Source organism: Amia ocellicauda, chromosome 12, assembly GCF_036373705.1.
Source record: "Amia ocellicauda isolate fAmiCal2 chromosome 12, fAmiCal2.hap1, whole genome shotgun sequence".
NCBI classification, from domain to species: Eukaryota; Metazoa; Chordata; class Actinopteri; order Amiiformes; family Amiidae; genus Amia; species Amia ocellicauda.
The window spans coordinates 26,295,363-26,311,107 of record NC_089861.1 but is presented as its reverse complement, the minus strand read 5'-3'; the positions used below and the strand labels follow the sequence as shown (position 1 = coordinate 26,311,107).

At 47.8% G+C, this 15,745-nt stretch overlaps 2 protein-coding genes across 2 annotated transcripts; both read right to left on the bottom strand.

Moving 5' to 3' along the window:
• Nucleotides 1-2,763: 2,763 nt before the first annotated feature.
• Nucleotides 2,764-6,107, bottom strand: LOC136764122 (inositol-trisphosphate 3-kinase B). Its single transcript, XM_066717944.1, has 7 exons — nt 5,903-6,107; nt 5,577-5,661; nt 5,200-5,413; nt 4,628-4,832; nt 4,400-4,501; nt 3,796-3,867; nt 2,764-3,507 (listed from the first exon to the last, which is right to left on the bottom strand). The coding sequence occupies exons 1-7, from the start codon at nt 6,035-6,037 to the stop codon at nt 2,893-2,895; spliced, it is 1,428 nt and encodes a 475-aa protein (XP_066574041.1). The 5' UTR covers nt 6,038-6,107; the 3' UTR covers nt 2,764-2,892.
• A 2,875-nt stretch (nt 6,108-8,982) lies between these two features.
• Nucleotides 8,983-15,421, bottom strand: bscl2 (BSCL2 lipid droplet biogenesis associated, seipin). The gene is made up of 12 exons (XM_066719080.1): nt 15,182-15,421; nt 13,557-13,895; nt 13,035-13,244; nt 12,746-12,827; nt 12,499-12,642; nt 12,267-12,401; nt 12,032-12,129; nt 11,780-11,921; nt 11,445-11,523; nt 11,210-11,299; nt 11,007-11,090; nt 8,983-9,667 (listed from the first exon to the last, which is right to left on the bottom strand). The coding sequence occupies exons 2-12, from the start codon at nt 13,559-13,561 to the stop codon at nt 9,495-9,497; spliced, it is 1,242 nt and encodes a 413-aa protein (XP_066575177.1). The 5' UTR covers nt 13,562-13,895; nt 15,182-15,421; the 3' UTR covers nt 8,983-9,494.
• Nucleotides 15,422-15,745: the final 324 nt, after the last annotated feature.

Below are 15,745 nucleotides of genomic sequence, written 5' to 3'. Positions count from 1 at the left end.
TCAAGGAGAGGTGCGGGTCCGCTCATACCGACGCCCAATCGCATATGTAGTGATTCAAGCCCAATCAGCCAGGACTCGAGATTTTACTTGTGGCGATCTGCGCCTGCGCCGGCAGTCCAGCAGGGGGCTGCCTCTGTGCGTTGAGAAAGAAAATCTAAAGTTCAAAAACGACGAAAGTCTTTAAAGATGGTACTGTACGCTGCTACAAGATCATCCAACTAGCATTTATAGTCTGCCAAAAGATACACGTTAATTAGCCTATTATATTTCAAACCTGTACTTCTGCAAATATCCCAAGTGGCCGATAAAAACGTTTCTGTAAAAAACACTTTTTAGGTTTAGCCCAGAGACTTGACCAACTTTTATAAAATGTTGATTGGTAGCTGACGAGTAGGGCGAACTTTTTTTCCTTGCCTATGACTTTTTTTGTGCATTATTATTCGATTTTCGAACGGAAATACAAACAATAATTCACAGTACACATAATTTATTTGATTTATTTTCTGCATGAGTCTCGACTCAACTCTGCATTCATTATATGATGTATATGGACACTTATAGCCTTTAGAAAAAATCTTTAAAATAGCAAATCTGTAAAAAAAAAGATTTGAGTATGATTTTTTACCCTTCAGAAGTTCCATTGAAGAAAGACATTGAAGACTAAGTAAGAGCAGTGCGGGGTGGGTATTGCTGCAAATTACTTACAAGTGTTGCATCTTATTAAGCACGTTTATATAATGCACTGAAATATGCTCACTGACAGATTTCCCAACACAGCTAATCTTAAACCTTCAGATTGCTTGCCCGACTTGTCATGACAGATTGGAGAGATTGAGAGCTGTGACTTCTCATTACAACACACACTGTAGCCAGGGTGACTGTGTTGCTTGTGTGATGGAAAACTCTAGTGCTTGTTTTGAAGTATATTCATCATATACTGCACATATGACCAGACATCACAAAAACACTCCAGATACCTCAAGCAAAGATTTATTGAAGCATTATGTTGAAATCAATATGGTTAATGCAGCAAGTAATGATATGGAAGAGCATAATGGAGATAATGATGAATATGGCGATAATGAATACATTGAAATTATTTGTGAAAGTTTAACAAGAAACGTAGCAATGACATTTCTGAAACTGCACGAAATCCATATGCTACTTTCAACCACAGTCCAAGGAATAATAACAGATTTCACCAGATCAATTGAAGTATCTGAGGAATACACATTGCATGAAGTCCAAAACATTTGTAAGAAGCATGAAATAGATGGTTTTGTTTCTGAATAAATATGTAACTCCCTGAGGCAAAATTGGTTCAGAGAAAGCTTGTCAGAGCTTTCTACAGAGTGGAAACAAAATACGTTTTATCAAACTACTCCTTTGTTAATCGCGTTGAGTACAAGTTAGGAGAAAGTGATGATGGCAGAAAGAGGACATTCCAATGCAAAATGTAGATGTTCAAGCACAATTTTTAAATCCTCCAAAACATGTCAAAGGTATTTTGTCTGATTTCCAAGATGGGCATTTTTTTCAAGATCATGCTGACTTTTCTGCAACTCTATTCAGGTAGTTGCCTATTCCAATTAATTTGATATTGTTAACTCACTGGGTCTTCACAGTAATGTTCTACTATATATTGAGATTCCTTCATAAAAGTAAATTAAGAAAGCCAGTAATGCAACTTCTTGCCATTTGCAAATCAGCAGATGTCAGGCTATTTGGCTATCAATGCATTGCGCACGTGATGTGATAGATTTGGCAATACTTGAAACAGAGGGCATTGATATTCCAGGTATCTCAGAAAAGGTGCATGGTGCTTTAGCCAATGTATGGTTTCAATGCATCTTTTGGTCCTAATGTCCTCAGATAATCTAGGTTTTGTTTCTCAACATGAAGTGAAAAATGTTTGTGATGCAGATGAGCTGTGCATAAAGACTGTAGATACACTCAAAATGCAGCTGCAGTAGAACAAGATCCTTCCCAATCAACAAATAATGGTATCCAATTCTATTCCACTTTCAATTCAGGGAGTTTTCATGTGGTTTAATTGTTTGCAGTGTGCTTTCAGCTAGCCAATTTTTCTAATTGTTTTTAGTGTAGTTGTAGTTAGTAGTAGTTAATTTGACTATTTTCCAATAATATAAAGCACTTAAAAGTTGAAGTTTCACTATAACCTATAGCACCATTACAATTCTTTAAAGTCAGTGTTTAGAAAGAAAAAGTTCTATGAAGAGGTGTGTGCCATTTTTTTTTATGTCATGTATGTTAAGCTGTGTTTTTGTTTTTTCTTTAATGACAAGTAGTATATTCAGAGCATGACTGGCCCTAGGATGGAATTAAAAATGCTCTGAAATGTCACAAGAAACAAGCATTTAAAGGCTTTAATTCTCCCCATGTATCTAAATGACATAATACTGTACTGTGTTACTGTACTGTGTCTATAGTGTCAGGTGTACACTGTACTGTACTATAGTGCGATGACAGTGAAACACCCAAAACAAGACTAAAGAGAGTATAGGCGCATAGGTTTGTGGGGGGACATGTCCCCCCAATGTTAAGAGAACATTAAATGTATAATTTAACGTTCCCCATAATGTATCCCCAGCTCCATAAGCATAGTGGACACGTCCCCCCAATATTGACAGTGCCCCCCCCTGCTTGATATGAGAATATTATACGGCCCAGTCGACAACTCCTCGAAATGCATGAAAGACATGTCTCCCCCCATTCTGAAATTAAACCTATGTGACACATGTGGAAGTGTGACCACTCACTCTCTCTTTATTAACACTTGTACTGGGGAGTGGCACCAGGCGCTCCCCCCTCAGCAGACAGACAAAGGGACAGTAAAACAGACAGACAGGGTGGGTGCTCCATTGGTGTGGGTTACAGGCTGGAGGAGTCAGTAGGTGCAAGGTGTGTGTGTGCATCTATTCTGGACTGTGGTTCTGGAGCTGCAGCACTGTGACACGGCACCGCTCCGACACTAAAGAGTTCTGGTTGAGTGGGGGAACTGGGTGCGAGCGGGTCTAGACACGGTCTGGTTCTGTCCATACCCTGCACATCTGCTGCGCCCAGCCCAGTCTGGGCTGCATCAGAGCTTGTGTCATCAGCCGAACCACATTCCAATGTTGACCCCAACACACCTTGCCTCCCAGCTGGGCCCAAAGGTCCCCCACAGACCAGGCTTGGGTCCAGACCTGGTTCTGGCTCAGTACTCTCCTTGGCAGGGACAGTCTGGGCCGGGATCTCCTTGTCCTGCTCCCCTTCCTCCAGCACGATCCGACCCAGATTCTGGGCTTGCTTCAGTGCACTGCCCATGAGGGTGGTGAGATTGCCCAGGCCGATGAGGTACCCATCCTCCCGGTTGCCCTCAGCCCAGGGCACATCATGGCGCAGCTGGAGTCCGGGGGGCACCGGAGCTGTCTTCCCAAAATCAATCATCCACACGCTGGCCACACCCCCCCGGTCGTGCACAAACAGCAGCGAGCTGCCAATCACCTGGGGGGGGGGGGGGCAGGGCAGGGGGTTTGGTTAGTGTGCTGTTCTGCAGTATTCCATATTGCACGCACTGTAGTAAACTGCACTGGACTGTTTTGCATTGTTCTTTACTGCATTGTGGGCTACATTGCTGTGAACTGTATTGCGCTGTATTGGACTGGACTGTGTTGTAGTCAACTGTACAGAGCGGTATTGACTGGGCTCTATGGGCTGAGCTGTGTATTGTGCTGTATTGACTGGACTATATCATGCTGTATTGGGTTGTTAGTCTGGGCTGTATTGAACTACCTCGTGTGTTTGGAAGAACTCAGACTCCTGCAGAGCAGCATGCAGGTCACTCAGCCTGGAGAGATATGCCTCCTGAGAGACAGAGAGAGGAGAGTGGGAAAGAGGGAGAGGCAGAGAGAATGAGAGAAGCAGGGGGTGTCTGTCGGAGTACAGGGCACTTGGTGACAAAACGTATATCGCAGTCTTGTAGTCGTCCTACAGCACCCTGACCACACCTGCTCATTAGCACACCACACACTGACCACACCTTCTCATCATACAACTTCCCAGTACTCGTGTTGTTTATATTGATTGCCCCCATGTCCCCTTCCCCTGAGCTATTAACTATGACTTCACATCTTGTCTGCAATTAGTAGCTCACAAATCTAGGATGTAGGACCTGTATTAACTGTATATTTATTTATGCACTTCTGTAATTTTGACCTGTAATTTGTACTGTTTGATCTGTAATTTTAGACTGTATTGCACTTTTTTAATGCTCTTATGTTTTGTAAGTCTCCTTGGATAAGGGCGTCTGCTAATAAATAAATAATAATAATAATTTGCATACACTGTCCATACAGAGATAGGGAGGGATGGAGAGAGTGGCGGGGGGCAGACTGACCAAGATGTGGGGGTTGCTCCTGGTGAAGGTGAGCAGGGCTTCAATCACCTGCTCCCGGGTTCGAGTCATCTTAAAATCCCTCAGGACACAGCCACTCTCCATCTGAGAGAGAGAGAGTCAGGCCATCAGTCTGTCAGTGTATCGGTGTGTGAGAGTGTGTGTCAGTGTTTGTGTCAGCATGTCAGTGTGTGTGTCAGCGTGTGTGTCAGTGTTTCAGTAGGCCCTCACAGTGATGCCCTCTATCCGGAACCCCAGCGTTGCCGTGGAGCTGATGCTCTCCCTCCACTGCATGTAGCGCGGCTTGGTCACAGCGCACTGGCCGTGCTCCTCCGAGGTGGGGGCGGCCGGGTCTACTTTCACCATCTTCTGGTACATATCACTCCGCAGGGACGACCTCTGTCTCGCTTTGGCCAGCTCCTCCTCCTGATAGGTCCTGAGACAGAGAGAAATGTATATGGGTGTTTATTTATGGGCAGGTGTACATGTGTATGTTTGTATGATTTAAGTATATATACATACGTATGTATTGTATAAATACTGCCTGCCCCTATATTTTCACTGCCTTGTCCCACTTCCCTGTGTTAAGGAAAGGCCAGAGTGTGTACAGATGGTGTACAGTTACTGTCGGTGTGTGTATGAAATTGCTCTGGCAACACTACAAATGTTTCTCATGCCAATAAAGCACCATTTGAATTGAATTTGAAGGAGACAGAGAGAGGGGGGTGAGAGAAAGAGAGAGGGTGTCATTATCAGTTGCAGCATTTCAGTGTGTGCCCCCCCATCCCCATCCCCCTTCTCACCTGATGCCCATCTTACAGTCCATGATGACAGGGCAGTCCAGGCCGCTCAGCAGGTCATCCAGCCGCAGGTACCTCTCCCCACCTCTGGTGGTGACGCCGTGGAACTGCGGTACGAAGGGGCGCAGCGCATCACCCATGAGGGCCTGCAGGCAGGAGCCCTCCGCCGTGCTGAACCGCTTCAGAACCTCCCCCCCCTCGCTGGGGCGCACATTGCCTGAGGGAGAGAGGGTTATGTGAGTGAGAGAATGAAAATGAGAGAGGAGGGACAGACAGACAGACAGACAGAGGGAATATGGAGCTGCAGAGAGAGCTGGAGAAACATGGGAGAGAGAGGGGGGTGAGGTACGGGGGGGGGGCTGGCTGTAGGTGACTCTGACCTTGGTGTCCGGCCAGTTGGACCCAGGAACTCTGTCTGCGCAGCGACCACTGCATCATCGCCAGGAACGTCTTCCAGGAGCGATACTGAGACACACACATAGGGTCAACACACTGACAAACACACTGAGTGCGTCAGTGTTAGTGGCAGCACTCCATGCAAATCAGTCGTCTGTTATTCAAATACTGCAGGAGCTGCTTCAACACGAGTGCAGATCTGAACCGACACACTCACACACTGCACTGATGCCAAGGGAGGAAAAACAATTTTGGGCTTCCCCAGCTAGTTGGTTGTGACAAACAATCACACTCCCTCCCTCCCTCTCACCTTGCGCATAGTCTTCCTCTGGCTGGTCTCTCCTTCTCCTCTCTCCTCCTCTTCCTCAGTGAAGACCTCATCGCTCTCAGCAGAGGAGCAGTTGAAGGAAGAAGAGGTGGATGAGGTGGAGGAGTGAAGCAGCATCCTGGACAGGAGATCGGTCCTCACCGTGCCTCCCCTCTCCCCTCCTCCCTCTTTTCCCCTCTCCCTTTCTCCTGATTCCTCTCTCTTCGCCAGCACTCTGTATCTCAGCCAGCTCCCTCCACTCCAGGTTCCCCTCCCCTTCCCCCTCTCTCTCTCCCTGGCTCCCTCACTCCCTCCCCTCCTCCTACTCCTCCTCCTCCTCCTCCTCTCCCTCTCCTCCTCCTCCCCCTCCACACTGCCCCCCAGCCGCTCCCTCTGCCTCTGGACCTGCCACCGCCCCTCCCCCCCTCCTCTTCCCTCCCTCTCTCTCTCCTCTTCACCCGCTTTCTCAATTTCTCTCCCCCTGTCTCTGCCCTCTCCCTCTTCACCTTTCCCCTTTTCTCTCCCTCCTCCCTCTCTCTCAGTCTCCTCCTCCCCCTTTCTTTCTACCAATCCCCCTCTATTCTCTCCTTCCCACCCTCTCTCCTGCTTCAGTCTCCCTGGGGCTGGCTCCAGTCTGCTGCCCATCGCTCCCCAGTCCAGCTCTGGTTCCGACAGCGTCTCTGCATTCCCGGGATCCGGTTTGGGTCCTGGTTCTGAGAACGCGGTACAGTGCCCCAGGGCCAACAGCGAGGCCCGTCTAGCTCGCAGGTCCAGCCTGGATGGTGCCGGGTCTACAGCGTGATGTCGGTGCCTCTCTGATCCCAAATATGTCTGTTGTGCGTCCAATTGTGCCTCCCACTCCCCCCGCTCTCGATCTCTCTGCTCTCCCTCTCTTTCTCCTCCACTTTCACTTTGCTCTCTCTTGCCTGTCTCTCTCTCTTCCACTATGTCTCGCTCCTCTCCCGCTTTACCTCCCTCTCTCTCTCTTCCTCCCACTTGTCCGTCCCTTTCACCCTCTCCATCTTTTCCTGCCTCACCCTCTATTTCTCCTTCTCCTCTTCCTCTTCTCCCCACCCCCATCTCTCTTTCCATGTTCTCCTCTTCCTCCCGGTACCCCCCCAAGACTGAAGGCAGATCTGACACTTCCATGCTGCTAGGAATGATACTCCCTCTCTCGTTCAGTGTTCTCGTCCTCTCTCTCCTCCTGAAGTACTCTCTCTTTTCAATCCTTCAAATCCCTGAAATCCTTTCTAAAGTCTCCCTCTCCCTCTAGCCAGTCCCATAGCTTGTCCAGTGGACACGCAGGCTTTGAAATGCACTCCTGCACCAGGCACTCTATACCCTCTATCCCATCAGTTGCTCTCTGAGTCCCTCTATCAACCCCCCGAGTCTCTCTCTCCCTGTGTGTGACCTTCTATAATATTTGTCTGTTTGTCCAGCACTTTATGTGCATTCAACCTAGAGAGAGAGAGAGAGAGAAGGGGGGGAGAGAGGGAGAGAGAGAGGGAGTGGGGCAGGGAACACTATATATGTAAGTATATATAAACACCATTACCTCAATGATAAAATCCAGAAAATCTAAATAATAACTGGACAAGCAGCATTCAGGACATAGTGTGGGACATGCCCTTGGGGACACAGTGAATTCAAACTGAGATCCTGGGAAAAACAGTAGGAGCAGGAAAATTTTGAATTGTGATCAAATACAGTAAAACTCAAGGACCAATACTGATATTACAACCGCTCTCTTCTCTGTTCTTGTTAATCTGGCGTTTGCTCTGGGCTTAGCTGCACTGAACCTGCGGGTCCGGATCTCAGTACACAACACACTGCCACCCACCCACTGACACACTGACTGGGAGACTAAAAAAAAGCACATACACAAATCGAGTGCATAAACAGAGAGAGTGAAAGCGACCTTTTCAAACAGTTTCGGGGATCCCGTTTCATCACCGACGGAAGGAGCTTCAGTCAGGGTGATGTGATCACTCTTCCCAGGCAGTTACGTAAAGAAACCACGAAACACCCATACCTGTCGCATCAGTGCAGCACCTCGCTTCATGCCCCGACGCACACTTGTGTCCACTTAGTTGGCGTGTCAGGTCGTGTCCCTCTGTCTCGATGTATTTGATCTGACTTGGTAACAATAGTAAAGCTCTCCCGGCGCAGCGGTGTGGTACTGGACGTCTGTTTCAGTGTGTGCGTATTCACTCCTCTTGCACCTGCCTCTCTGTATCCGTCTCCCCAGGTACTTTGCATGAAGCGGTCAACTGTTTCCAAAACAGCGGCGTGCAGCGCCAGTGCGGATCATCGTGGTCCTCCCCCCGCTCCCCTCCTCCCAGAGCTGTGCGCACAGGCACGGCAGCGACACTCGGTGGTTATCGGCAATACTACAGCAACCCCCTTCCAAAAAACAAATACTACCGCTTTTCTGCTCGAGGACGGGAAAGCACTTAGGGAGGCTTGGTCGTGGTTGTGTGACGTAGTTGCAGGAGCATAAATTAACTCGTATTTCCGTAAATACCCGCATGATGATACAGCATCGCAGGTGGCATGCAAATACCGCTGATAAACACCAGGAACACAAACACACACACACAGTGCGGGCCTGCCGCTGCGAAACAGTTTATTATATAAGAAAACAACAGTGGTTCAGAAACTACAAACAACGTCATTACATCATTGGAATGTGTCGCCCGACAGGCGGAGTGTGGCATCAGAGTGCACTGTCAGGGATCAATACTGTGCAATGTATCAGTGATCAATACTGACTGTACTGTATCAGTGATCAATAAAGTGCACTGTACTGTTTCAGTGATCAATACTGACTGTACTGTATCAGTGATCAATAAAGTGCACTGTACTGTTTCAGTGATCAATACGCTGACTCCACTGCACTGTCAGACTGGAGCTGGAATAGGTTTCACAAATTCTGCAGAATAATAACCTTATTAATACTCATATTAATTACGATATTACTACTGATAGTAAGAACCTCTCTTCAGTGCACATCAAGGGTTAATAAGTTAGAATGGAATAAATACAGGTATCAAGCTATGATCCCCCCCCCCCCCCCCCCCAACCCCCACCATATTAATTGTGACTGTAGGCTACTGTGCTGAAACTACTGCCCCCACTCACTGCAGTGGCAGGGCTGTGCTGTGGTAACTGTAAGTGCACTGTGCTACTACACAGATACTACAGCACAGCCCCCTATTGTAACAGAACTGTGCTACTATACTGCTACTACAGCACAACCTCCTACTGTAACAGCACTGTGCTACTACACTGCTACTACAGCACAGCCTCCTATTGTAACAGCACTGCTCTACTACACACTGTGTATATATTATATATTTAAATGTATATGCAAAATCATGAACAGAGAACACTGAAGACATAAGAAGGTAGCCATGGAAACTACAGTCTGAGACCCAGCTGACCCCTCCACCCTGTGTGTGTGAGAGAGGGCGTAAAAGGCACAGAGTTTAATGCTGAAATTCACAATAATGTCCCAGCACTAGTGTGTGTGTCTCTCTGTGAGTGTCTGTGTGTGTGTGTGTGTGAGTGTGTGTGTTGGCATGTGTCCATGTGTTCAAGAGCTCTGGCAGGGGCCAGTCCGCTGGCAGGGGCCGGTCCGCTGGCGGAGAGCGGTGTCGGGCAGGGGGGGCTCCACGGGCTGCAGCTCCAGCTCCTCCGAGACACTGGCCTCCACAAAGTCTGGAGCCTCCAGAAGCTCAGGGGGATCCTCTGAGGAAGACTCCGACACTGAGAGAGAGGGGGAGGGGGAGAAAGAGAGAGAGAGACAGAGAGAGGGTGAGGGATGCACACAGACACACTGATGTCACAAGCTCTTTATTCATCTCTGTCCTGTACAAGAGCTGGCACAGAGATCCTGTCTATCTGTCTGTCTGTTTCTCTCTCTCACTCTTACTCTGTCTCCCCTGTAGAAAACACACACATATGGTTGTGTGTAGTTGTGTAGCACCTGAGGAGTTGTGGTGTAGTCATGCAGCACTGAAGAGGATGTGTAGAGTATGTTTGTGTAGCTGTGCATGAGCAGAGTGGTGGTGTAGCAGAGTAGGAATGTAGTTGTGTAGTACCAGAGTAGTTGTAGAGTTGAGAGTGTGTGTAGTTGTGTAGTTGAGTGAGCAGTAGCTGTGTAATGGTGTAGTTAGGCGAGATGTGGCTTTGCAGTCATTGATGCAACATTGTATCAGTTTGTTTACGACACGTAGCAGCTTCATTGACTGTGATGTCTAACAGGCAGCTTTGATTGCAGCTGCTTGTCAGCGGACTCGGACTCTGACTAGACTGGACAGCCAATGAGGAAACAGCAAAACTCTAAAACAAACACATTAATACCTGGGCCCCAATGCGGTTAGAGTTAAAAACTTAATGAAACAGTTTTAAAAAAATAACTCTAGTAAAACAACAAGCACTTTGTTTATACATTTTTACATTCAAGTAGCAGTACAATGGACAGCAATTCGATCTACACTACGAGTGAGTGCTTTCAACACTTTTTTACAGTTAAACAGTGTTTAAGGTATTGGGAATTAATCTGTGACGTACAGATTCAGACCCCTCATGATGAGAACCATCCAAGACCAACAAGCCCTGGATCATTGGGAAAATCACCCAAAAAGTGGACTTTTCAGGATATTCAAATAGCAACTGTTGGCTATCATCTCAATTCACAAACTACGCTTGAAAAAAACATTACTTTATCTATAATACTATTAAACATCACTTCACTGTTGGAACACATTATTATCACTGTACTGGAGATCTGGTTTAATCTGGGGCGAGTCCAATCAGGGAGTGGACACTTCTCACCCCCCCCTTAGATATTACAATATTGGATCTACCCAAGAGAGGACTGGAGTGAAGATGTGCGCACAATAGAGACTTCCCAGTTAATAACAGTGTCATTCTCAGCATGTAAAGGGGAAAAAATATAATAATCCAAACAGACTGGCCCCACCGGGGATTCTCCTGCACTTCCCAATGGCCAGTCTGCGCCTGGGTGTAGTAGTTGTGTAGTTGAGTGAGCAGTGGCTGTGTAGTGGTCTGTGTCTGCAGTGGTGTAGTAGATGTGTAGTACCAGAGTAGGGGTGCTGCAGGTTGGGGGAGGCGCTCAGGGAGCCGATCGTCTCCAGTGCGTCGTCTCTCACTGCATCCAAGTCATCTGCACAACAGCCACACACAACATTACACAATACACAACAGAAAACAGACAAGCAGAGTGTCAATCAGTCAGTGAGTCAGTGTGTCAGTCAGTCAGTGTGTCAGTCATTCTCTCTTTACCTTTTTCCTGCTGGCGCTCTGAGCTGGACAGCCCTGAGGGTCCTTCCCCAGCGCCTGCCGTGATCTCACTTCCTGTCTCTGTGGGCGGGGCTGAAACACAGCGCAAGCAATAGGGGGTGAGCAGAGCTATATGCAGTGTGTTTTGTTCTATGTAGTGTTGGTTGTTTTACATGTAGTGTGTAGTGTGTGGTGTGTAGTTTGAGTTGCATTTTGAGTTTGTTGGCAGTACATGTACCCTGTGTGCTAGATATTTCCATGCGTCTCCGAGTCTCTTCCCTCCTCTGCTGCAGCCGAGAGCGGTCACCCATTGTCATCTAGACACACACACACAGAAACAGTGTGTATTAATGTACACTACAGTAGAGTATAATACAGAGCAGTGCAGCTCAGGACACATAACCCAGTCAAGTGTCCAGCTCAGCTCAGCCCAGCCCAGCCCAGCCCAGTACAATACAATGTGACCCAGCCCAGCGCAATACAGTCCAGTCCAGTACAATATAATGCAGCTCGCCCCAGTCCAGTCCACCCCAGCCCAGTCCAGTCGTGTGTCGCTCTGCCAGCTGGACCCACCCTGACGCGGATGTGCTCCGGAGGCCACAGGCCCCCCCAGATGAACTGCAGGTAGCTGAACAGCACGATGACACTGAGGAACGCAAAGTTACTGGCAACTCCAATCACTGCAGATGTCATTGGGAAATTATACAGTAGGTATCTGAGAGAGAGAAAGAGAAAGCGAGAGAGAGAGAGAGCATGAATGAGAGAGCATAGGGATCAACTTCGAAACACACTCAAGCACACACACTGCCCCTCCGCCCTGTATACCGAATGCCAGTGAAGTGTGCATGGATGCGCAGTTGTGCAGAGTAGATCTGGATCCTGCGAGAATGGATCTCCACCAGAGCCCCGATGGTCGGCACATACTGGAGAAAAAGAAAGGAGAGAGAGAGGGAGAAAAGGAGGGAAGGAGAGAGTCAGAAAGAGGGAGTTAGGGACACGCAATGAGACAGAGAGACAGGGGGCAGGGAGAATGGGAGATAGGGAGGCGGGGGGGCTGTACCGAGTCCTCCCTGTAGTCGGAGTGCAGCTCCACCTCCAGCAGCTGCTTCTGCTCAGAGATGCCGGACAGCAGCAGGGGGGACAGGGTCAGAGTGGACAGCGTCTCCAGCAGGCCAGAGTGGTAGCGCAGCATCGCCTGAGCACAGAGAGCACAGACACACACTGTGACACAATAACACACACTGTGACAGAGAGAGAGACACAAAGACACAGAGAGAGAGGTTGTGCCTTACAGAGCGGGAGACGGTGGAGGTGACCTGCCCGCCCAGGGTGTAGCAGGACAGGCGCACCAGGAACATGCCCAACGCCTTGTTCTCCAGAGACTCAGGCAGCTCCAGGGCCAGCGCAACGCGGTATGGCTGTCCATACATCAGCACCTGCGGAGACAACGCTGTGTGGGTATAGAGCAGTTCACTGTAGTGTAGTGCAGTGTAGTGTAGTACAGTGTAGTGTTGTGTAGTGCAGTGTAGTGCATTGTACCCTTTCGCGGCCATTCTTCATCAGGGAGACGTTGGCGAAGGGAAATGAGCAGAGAGCAGAGTCCTGAGGGTCACAGTCTGTCCTGAGAGAAAGAGGGTGGGGGGTTGGAGGCAAAGGTGAGTAAGTGTAGTGCACAGGTGTGTCAGTGCCTGTAGCTGTAGTGCACAGGTGTGTCAGTGCCTGTAGCTGTAGTGCACAGGTGTATCAGTGTGTCAGTGTCTGTAGTTGTAGTGCACAGGTGTGTCAGTGCCTGTAGCTGTAGTGCACAGGTGTGTCAGTGTGTCGATACCTGTAGCTGTAGTGCACAGGTGTGCTGTAGCTGACAGTGGGCATGTAAGAGTAGTAGAAGCTGCCGTACAGGAAGATGGCCACCCAGAGCAGCAGCACCAGCACACAGACCAGCACTGCGGCCTGTAGCACAGTGCGCCGCGCCCGCAGCACCCACACCCCTGCCACCTCCTGCACCCACACCAGCACTGGGCCCAGCACACTGCCCATACTGTGGGGCAAAGAGAGGGGGAGGGGAGACAGGAGAGTGAGGAGAGTGTGAGAAGGGGGGAAAGACAAGCGTTATAAATCACAGAAAATAATCCTGAACTGATGGTTGTAAATGTTTATAAATGACATAATTAACCATCCCGACACCCCCAATAGCAAGGCATCTCCATCTGGGCATTCTCTGCTTATTTATTATTATTGTTTTACTTTATTATTGTTCAGTTTTGAACATTACTTCCTAGCAACGTTTTACAAATATATAATCAAAATCATGATCATAATAATAATATAACACACAATACACATGCAGTACCTCATCTCCAGAATGTGTCTTGTTTTACTGGTTGGGGTTTAAATCACAGCCCAGAAACTGGCTGACTGGATAGTGCACTACAGTGAGTCCATCAGGCGCAATACTCCACTGGCACCAGGAGAGGGAGCCCTGGGCAAAACGCCCTGCAGGACACCGCAGTATTGTACGTCCCTATTGGCCAGAGTGTCGGCACAGCAACCAAAGGGAATTTTTAAAATGTCCTGTGGTATTGTTGGGGTGTGGCCACTGAAGAAGGCTCCTCCTCCTCTTCCTGTTTTCTGAGGCGATCAAAAATGTAGGGTAGCAGGACCAGATGTTAGGATTAGTCGGTTTTGAAAGCTGTCAGAAAAAAAAAAAACATAAATAAAACTTCAGTGAGAAATTGTGTGGAAATGATAATAAGAACACAGGAAGTCACAATAAGCAACTGAGACTCAATAAACATCTATTATATTTATTATTATTTATTTCTTAGCAGACGCCCATATCCTGGGCGACTTACAAAATATAAGCGCAATACAAAATGCAAAAATACAGTGCAGTTCATGGCATAAAACATTACAAATTCCAATTTACACATTACAGTGCAATTCAAACCATAATAATACATTTTACAAATGTACAACATCTAGTAGTGGTACTGTACTGTACTGTACTGTACTGTGTCTCCAGGACCAGGGCTGGAGACCCCTGTTCTAGAGATGACGTCACTGCCCCTCCATGCCCCTACAGCGTGGAAATCAGTCCGATTGGACACAGAAACTCAGCACAGTGGCCCTCTTCACTGAGAGCAGTCAAGTGACTGAGGGGAATATGAGTGTGTGTGGGTACATGTGTACATGTGTCCAAGTACACAAATGTGTGTGTGAGATTCTCTGTGCGTCAGGGTGTGTGTGTCCTGGCGGGGATTGGTACATGAAGTGGCCACAAACGCCACACTGCACTTCCTGCTCTTCATTAATTACAGCGTGACCGTTGGTTTCTCTCCGTCCGTCTGTCTGTCCCTCTCTGTCCATCTCCTCCTTGGTCTCGCTCCAAGTAATATTAACAGTAACAGCCCCTCTCTCTCCCCGTGTCTCAGCCAGATCCTAATTGATCAGACTTATCAATTATTTACAGAGATCAATAAGAAGGGCCCAGATGATGCAGTAGAATACAGTATAATACCACACACTGCAGTATAATGCTGTACAGCATATTATAGTATGGCATTCTGTAGTACAGTACAGTGTAGCATAGTGTTATAATACAGTACAGAGTAGCAGTGTTATAATACAGTACAGTAGTGTAGTATGGCATTCTATAGTACAGTACAGTGTAGTATAATGTGTTATAATACAGTACAGTGTAGCACAGTGTGCTATAATACAGTAAAGTATAGCACAGTGTGTTATAATACAGAACAGTAGTGTAGTATGGCATTCTGTAGTACAGTAAAGTGTAGCACAGTGTGCTATAATACAGTACAGTGTAGTATGAAATGCTGTAGTAGAGTGCAGTATAGTGTGGTATAGTACAGTACAGTACAGTATAGTGGCATTCTATAGCACAGCACACTTTATTTTAGCACAGTACACTTTACCGATGTGTTAACTTTAGAGACAGGACAACAGAAACAAACTCACCCCTCTCTCTGTGTGTCTCTCTGAGTCTCCTCTGTCTCTCCCTGCAGTGACAGATGCTATGACCGCACCGGCTTCTGGGTCCGCATTAAAAACTGCCCAACTTCGAGCTCTCTGTTATTTATCAACGGCGACGGCGAGAGCGACGACACCAACCTCGAAACAACTACACCCGTCGCTTCCCGATGACGTCCGGGGAGGACTGCAACAACGGCAGCCCCGCTAGGACACACCTTCCCCTTCCTTCCTCCGGCGCTCAAAACACGCCTGGACCAATGCAACGACATCGAGACCAGAAAAACCGAATCTGCGTCTCTGACGTCACGATGCCCTCCTTCTCTCACCGCACACATGCACACCCCTCCCCCCTCCGTCACACTTCCATTTACCTAGAAAATGTCATTTGTTAAGCATACGCGTCAAGACATAATTGCATTATTAAACGTGTCCAGCTGATTCATGTTGCTTCCATACACCCCTCCTCCCAGCACCGAGGGCTGAAAGGAACAGTGTGTGTTCTGACTGAACGGACTTGACCCTTTATCAGCCAGAGTATCGGTGTTCTTG

Excerpts from the sequence above, each read along its gene's own strand:
- LOC136764122 (XM_066717944.1), bottom strand. The coding sequence starts at position 6,037 with ATGCTGCTTCACTCCTCCACCTCATCCACCTCTTCTTCCTTCAACTGC. Across the intron at positions 4,502-4,627 it reads TCCGGATAGAGGGCATCACT|ATGGAGAGTGGCTGTGTCCT; the intron begins GTGAGGGCCTAC and ends TCTCTCTCTCAG. Across the intron at positions 3,868-4,399 it reads GGAGCAACCCCCACATCTTG|GAGGCATATCTCTCCAGGCT; the intron begins GTCAGTCTGCCC and ends TCTGTCTCTCAG.
- bscl2 (XM_066719080.1), bottom strand. Across the intron at positions 12,828-13,034 it reads CCTGTGCACTACAGCTACAG|GACAGACTGTGACCCTCAGG; the intron begins GTATCGACACAC and ends TCTTTCTCTCAG. Across the intron at positions 11,091-11,209 it reads AGAGCGCCAGCAGGAAAAAG|ATGACTTGGATGCAGTGAGA; the intron begins GTAAAGAGAGAA and ends GCTGTTGTGCAG.